Source organism: Carassius carassius, chromosome 45 (assembly GCF_963082965.1).
Source record: "Carassius carassius chromosome 45, fCarCar2.1, whole genome shotgun sequence".
In the NCBI taxonomy this organism is placed as follows: Eukaryota; Metazoa; Chordata; class Actinopteri; order Cypriniformes; family Cyprinidae; genus Carassius; species Carassius carassius.
Window position 1 is genome coordinate 13,019,479 of NC_081799.1, and position 7,594 is coordinate 13,027,072.

Here is a 7,594-nt window from a genome sequence, read left to right on the forward strand (position 1 = left end):
CTCAAAGTACTTTTTTGCTGAATATGCTGAGGTATGTAAAAATGAGTGCAGATGAAAAGAGGGGCCTCACAAGGTGGAAGCAGCCCTTTAATTTGCATAATCCGGCCCAGATAAGGGTTTGCCCCCAGGGCAGATCCCACATGCTCATGTCGGTCCAAAGTTACTAGGAAATTACTAGGATATGATTTATATAGACATGAGAAGCTGGAGTCAGGTAGTCTAAAGGCAGCTGAGGTGATTATGTGATCAGATATTTAATTATGTGAGTAGATCTTAAAAGGAATAGTTTATTAATAGCTGTAATAGCTGAAATTTGCTGAAAATTCACCCACAGGCCATCACTTGCTCACCAGTGGATGGTGAATGGGTGCCAACAGAGCTGATGAAAACGTCACAATATTACAAAAAGTAATAAAGTAATATTCCAAAAGTAATCCACATGACTCAAGTCCAGCATTAATGTCTTGTGAAGTAAAAAGCTGGAAGTTTGTAAGAAACAAATCCATCAAAGCATTTTAACTTTAAACTAATGCTTCTGTCCATAATTCATAGTAATGTTTCCTCCAGTGAAAAAAAGTCTGTCTCTTATCCTCTTACATCAATATTCACAGACATATTTGTTTAAAACTGTTTTGTACTGCTTTCACTAATAACAGTGCTTGATCTTTGCATATTTCTCACCTGATTAAGATTAATTACTCTTCTCATGATGATCATATCCAATAGCTTACATTAAGACACCATCCATTACAGTTGTGTAGTATTTTGAGTAGTATTTTGAATTTAATCCAAGGATAACAAATTTTGCCAGAGTGAGATGAACTGCTTGTCTGCCATGTTGAAATTTGTCATAAATTGCAATATCTTTTGAACAATTTTACATTTCGGCATAAAAATTGGTAGGGATCATCGATATCATGTACTGAAGGTATCTGAGATGTTTGAAATCAGCGCCACCTAGTGTTCCAAAGATATAAGGATTTTTGCAACAACAACAAAAAACATTTATAACTTTTAAAAAGCATTACCCTGTGTGGCGAGTGGGGCGGGGCCGAGGGACGGGGAACAAGGAGTGAGGCCGGCAATGATTGGGCAAATCAGTGACACCTGCGACCCACCGCCGGTCTCGAGTCCCACGTAGGAGATGGAAGGATATAAAACTGGAGCGACGACAGTGAAGGACGAGAGAGGACCAGGCCTGGGCTTTTAGTTGTGTTTTGGTTTTTATTGAGGGGCTGGTGCGCTGTTTTGTGTTTATTTTGTGATTATTAAAGTTTCAGTTGATTGTCCGCCGGTTCCCGCCTCCTTCTTCCGGATGAATACAAAGGTTTTTATCATTACACCCTGTTATTTTTTTCTCTGTGTTAATACATTCCTTGGCTTATGCCGATGTCTGATGATATCTCAGTTTTCAACATTTTGTTTGTCTGCCATTTTTGAAGTAAATGAAAACAGTTTTTTTCACTACCCCTCCTACAAACAATTCTGTTCAAATCTGATGAGATAATATTTGGACCGTTCCTGAGAAATACCTCTCCAAGGTGGACTGTGCCTATATTATTTAGTTAGCTCGGAGTGGTAATTTGTTAAAGTTCTAATCAGTTACCATTCTATATAATGTGACTCTTCAGCTATCAGATTAACCGAAAATCTGTTAGTATAATAACGTATTTTAGCATGCTAATCTGGTCAACATGCTAAGTATTGCTTTTATGTGATCATTCTCACACTGAAAGCTCTCCTAAGCAGCCTGATGATTGTGCACTGGGTGACACACTCTGCCGAGCCACAGGCCCCCAAACCTTCCAGGTTGTGGGTTCGAATCCTTCTCATGGATTTAAGAATGGATTTGAAAATCTTAAGAGTGTTTTGTGCTTTTGAGATACATATATTGGAGCCATTGACTGTTCGATGTGATGTGTTTTGATGAGTTTGCTGTGATTTATTATTCTGGCAGTATGTGCTGTGCTTGCTGCACCTTTGGTTCATGAATTTGTTTCTTACAAACACGCAGCTTTTCACTTCAGAGGATGATATTTGGTTCACTGGAGTGGTGTGGATTATTGTGATGTTTGAACTCTCATTCTGGCAGCACTCATTCATTGCAGAGGATCCATTAGTGAGCAAATAGTGCTAAATTTCTCCAAATCTGTGTAATTTGGGGGTGATCTATTTATTTAAAGTTGCAGTAAGTAATATTTGCAAAACTTGACAAAACAGCAAATTCCAGCCGTCCGTCATCGTTCAGGCAAAAAGCACACTTGGCGAATAAAGCATATTCTGATTCTGATTTGTGGTTAGAAAATGTGGTTATTTCTCAAAATGAACTGATAATCATAGCAGTCACTTCCCCATTTTGCCACCTCAGAAGCATAAATGTGAAAGTCTAAATTTTGTTTCTTTACAGATCACAAAAGTGCTTGAGCCTAGACGATGAGAAAAGCTGAGAGAAAGAGAAGCAGAAGGAGGTGGTATCAGGTAACTCGTTAGATATTCACGACCAGCTCACTGAATAGAATGACACGCTAGAGGATCATGGGAATGAGGAGACTGGGAGATACAGGGAATGCTCAGTCTGAATGGGGCCAGAGGAAAGAAAGAGAGAGAGAGAAAGCAAAGATGTGAGAACTGCTGACAAGGCCAAAAGCACAGCTATTAATATTGGCACATACTGAAAGAAATGATGCATTAGTGTTTCAGCACGGGCTGTATGGGATCAAACAGCATGAGAGGAGAAAGATTCATCCTCTTGCTGAGATAACTGAGTCATAAGAGACTAAATGACAGAGTGGTGTGCAGATCTGTGGCTTAGTGCACATGGAAAGCATCACGAAAATACATTGTGCCTTCTCTGCTGTCAAAAGCAGCTAAGACTGAGTCATTTGAAGTCAACACATGCAAATCAGCGATTAACACCGCACACACACACATACCAAAACAATGTTTGGGTTCAGTGTCATTACAAGCGTTCACTGTGTGCGGTACACAAGCCCACACACACACACATACACACTCAATTTACACTTACCTCCTCCACAGAAATCGGTAGGATCACTCGACTGCAAGAGAAAAAGAAAAACTAATTATTTCAAATCTACCAATAATAAGCATGTTTGCTATATTTTTATAGCTATTACCATCATGTTTCTAAAACTCCACAAATGAATAGGATTTCTATTCAGCCACTATTTTGACATCATAAAATATAACCACAAAATACAACTGCCAGGGAATATATATATATATAATTATTGCTGCTGTTTTTTTTTTATAAGATGCAGTAAAAAAAAAAAATTATATTTGATTTCTTTACTATATTTTAAATTGTAATATATTATTATTTATTACTGTTAATTCATTATTAATTTAATATTTTTGTGAAAACCACATTTTTTTTCAAAGGATTCTTAGATGAATAGAAAAATTAAAAGACCAGCATTTATTTGAAATAGAAATTTTGTAACATATTTATTTACGGTTACGCTTAACGTGCCCTTGCAAAACCCTAAACTTTTGAACAGTATACATATATTTTAATATAAAATATGTACTATATATAAAATAAATATAGATCATCAAGACCTGCTTGGCTTTGTCTCTTCAACACGTTATATTTAGTGGCTTAAAGTATCAGAATACAATCTGAATCTATTCATATTAAAAAACCTATACAAGCTATTCCTTGTCAAGCACATCTCTGATATCTGTGTACTGTTTCTAGATGGAAGTTGGCAGTGTACTAAACTCTGTGCAGCTCGCATATATAATCAATACTTCTCAGGGGTAAGACAACACTACTACTTGCGCTCCATTCCAGCACAGCTCTCTCATTATCTGCCTTATGACATGAACACACACACACACCTCAGTATTGTCTACATCTGACTTATGATGGCTTCTCTGACATGAAGCATGAGCTTGTCAGGAAGTGAAGGACCAGGGTTCACCTTTAATGTCTGACAAGATCGTTGACAAAGAAGTCAATGCTTTAATGAGACTTTCTGATATTTTTACTAGTAAACAAGTCAAGAATACTGATTATTAACAAGATTTTGCAGTATATAGTCCTTTTGCACTTGAGGGAAATTCTGTCGTCACCATATATCAGATGCTTCATAAACTCGAAGTTTCACCTTTTATCAAACGGCATGGTCACACAGGTGTGTTTTACTGTTTGCTGTTAGCATCTGCTAATAGCAGGAGTCACCTTGCCCTCCTCAGTGCTGTCTGTGTCCTGAACAGGGACTATCGGTCACCGTGCTGGATTTGGTGTCTCATGTGCTCTGCCTCCATGGCACCCAGGCTACTTTCTGCATTATAAATGCCTTTGCCCGCATGGCTGCATTTTGATGTATAGGAAAGGATTTACTTATTGTTTCGGTAACGAGACAATCAAGTTTACAAATAGATTGTGAAATTCAATATTCAGCTGTAGGTCAGCATTGCTATTTGACTAAATATGTGGGGGAAAAAAACCTGCATCCGCCTAGAGATTAAGACATCATAATGTGAAAGTCTACATATGATTTTTAATGTTTTTGTTATTTATTTTTTATATGAAAGTTTAATATATATATATATATATATATATATATATATATTTCTACTGTTTTATTTATAGATTTTATGTTGGCCTTGTCTTAACGCCAGACTTTTAATTCTGAAATTAAATAATCATAAACCATTTAAATATTTATTCTGTGAAAAATATTTGTACACAAATTAACATTTTCCCAGTTATGTCAGAATTTGTAACACAGCCAAAAAAAAATCTAAAAAAAGTGTATTGTTTACCAATGCGACAACAGTGTCATAAAAATGTTAATTTAATGATGTGTGAAGAAAACTAAGAAAATTTCAGGTAAATATAAAGATAATTTTATAAATGGAATGTACAATCACACTATAATTTTGTTGAATAGCAACAAAAGAGTAAAGATATTATTTAATTGTCTGTATTTAGGGTTTATAAAATATAGCTATCAAATTAGTTGGCCATTTTGTTCTGTTTCATTTTAAGGAAAAAAAGACAAAATGACATAATTGTTATTGTAAGTGAGACAAATGAAATAAACTAGCAAGAGATTTTTTTTTTTTTATTCCACAGGCCAGAAGTGCGTTTAAGAAACACCCATATATATTGTAAAATTAAAATGACAATGGGCCAAGTTAGACTAAAATGGTCTTATGGCAATTAAGATATCCAAGAGACCCATCAGACGTCGTGTCTGGATCCTGGATGTAAACTAGATCACAGGGAAGTGTCCCCAGAGCAGTGAAAAAGAGACACCCAGAACACGAGGTCACTGCTTAAGCTCACAAAAAAGTAGACCACTGGTATCTAATAAAAGCACAAAAATGTAGACAGTTTAATGCATAATATCCATGGATATTTTTATTACAAATATCAAGATTTAAGTTTGTATATAAATCTAATATCACTACCATTTTTAAACACCCTTTTACCTTCACACAATTAAATAACATGTGATAATTACATAAACATGACACCTGGAGTTTAATCGTGCATTGGTGAAAGCACAAAGTACCATGGACAGCAAACTCTGAGGGACCTGAGGTGTACAAGTATTCACTTTAGAGCCAAGACAACCTGATCCTCTTTAAATCGTGCCATTAATTTATTGCAGCAGGCTAGTTTACAAATATGAAGATAATATGATTTTATTTAAAGTCATAAACTACATATGCTGCATAACGGACACCTCGTTCTCTGCGGAACCCCCTCTCCGTTCCTTAAAATCTTCTTGACCTGGCTGAAAGTGGCGTCAGAGAAATACGTATGACACGAAAGCGGCGCTTTGAAGAGATTCAGCTCGTGGCTGAGTCATTCAGAATACGTGCGCGCGCATTCCTGCACGAAAGAACACCTCGACAGCGGGAGAAAGAGGTATTCTGAAGCACACATGTAGGCTTTGAGGAAAACATGATGGTGTCCCAGACTAAACAGATAAGAAGTGCTATAAGTTTACACAGTAACCAAAGTAGTTAAACGTTACTCAGAGAGCGCGAACAGAAATCGACATTAGCTGTCTTTATCATGTGCTAAATCAACAAAACAACTGTCACAAAGGCTACTGTGATATGTTTTACTTTATAAGAGTGCTTCTACACCTTACCGCTAGTGTTTGTTGAAACCGTGTTTGCCATAGTTTGACGACAGGGGGCGCCAAAAGACGATTTGTGTTGCTAGATCAGGCTCCATGTAAAGTACTATTAGAATTTTTTTTAAAGTAATTAAAAAATGTGTACACTACCAAAAAAACATCTAAATCCAACAAACATATCAGGCTTGTATTTTTTTTTTCAATAAGGACGTCAGAAAAGATTCTGAATTAGGCTGTATCTATATCAGCACTGTTTGGAGGTGAATAGAAAGCTTCATATGGTTTCAGTGACCTTTCTAACAGTGCCTTGTGTGTTTGTGGGCAAAGAAAGGTTATTAATATTTCAAAGGTGACTGGCGGCGGAGGTTTGGAGTATATTATCAAGTTAGTTAGTCGCGTGGTTCAATGAAACGTGCGCAAGGTGAACGGATCCAGTCGTTCTGAAAAGCGCCGACGGTTTTAACGAAAATGTGTAGGCCTATAGCAATCTCGTGGCCACTTGGTGATGAATGAACGGGATGTTTCTGAAAGTATTAGTATAAATACACAGGCGCCATTTAATATCGGAACGCGGTGTGCTCAGTTCGGTCCGTTTCACCTTCACGAGCGTATCAATAACACAATGTAGAGACAATTAAACTCGGTGAATGAGATATCTGTGCCAAAACATCCACCCAAAAGCGTTTAACCTAATGAAAAATATGAATATTCAGATGTAACGTTGTAATTGCACCCCAGGCACGTTTTTAAACACACACGAAGTGTAAAACTGCATTGGCCAAGGTAAATTGATTAATATGCACCAAAGCCGTTCGTATATTAAATACCTGAAAAATATTTACGATCAAGTGCTCTAAATGTGAACTGTCAGAAAGTCAAGTTTACAATGTCCCCATGGCCTCTGGTACCTGAGCTGCATAGACAGACATAGGATGCTCCCGTCACAATTAGATCTAAAAAAAATAAATAAAAAATAACGCTGCACTTACAATTCTTTAATCAGCATTTTCTCCGGTGCTTTTATGCCTTCCAAAGATAACGTGCTTTTGCACCTGGGTGAAGCCAAATAGGTGTCGAGTCCTGCGTTAGTCCCGGTGTCTCGGTCAACCCCACCTCATCCGCTTCTATGTCATTCTAGGGACCGTTTTTCTATTTCCCACAGATTCACTTCCTGATCAGGGCCGAGGGGGGCGTTAACGACAAGCCCTGATGCTGTGACATAGTACTGGTGACGTCATGGATGATGTTGATCGTGGTCAGATTTAATGCTTTTTTTTAAAAATACCCAGGGACGACCGTCGCTGGTTGGTCTGAGGTGGTCGCTGGTGTGATGTGGTCGCGTAGCTCTCTGTATCATAGCTCACGTAATCTGTCACAAATTATGTAACGATAAACTGGTCCAGTCTATTTATAGCACATCTGGAGACAGATCCCAGCATCCGATTATTTTCCGGTAGTTACAGTATGAT

General features: G+C 37.4%; 1 protein-coding gene across 1 annotated transcript in view; it reads right to left on the bottom strand.

Annotated features, from left to right (window-relative positions):
* Positions 1-7,359, bottom strand: part of LOC132127359 (phosphatidylinositol transfer protein alpha isoform) — a 19,588-nt gene extending 12,229 nt beyond the window's left edge. Inside the window, exons 1-2 of the mRNA XM_059539188.1 lie at positions 7,115-7,359; positions 3,029-3,059 (exon numbers count right to left, since the gene is read on the bottom strand). Coding sequence (XP_059395171.1) covers positions 3,029-3,059; positions 7,115-7,131 — 48 coding nt within the window. The 5' untranslated portion in view covers positions 7,132-7,359. The remainder of the gene's footprint in view (positions 1-3,028; positions 3,060-7,114) is intronic.
* Between the last annotated feature and the right edge of the window lie 235 nt (positions 7,360-7,594).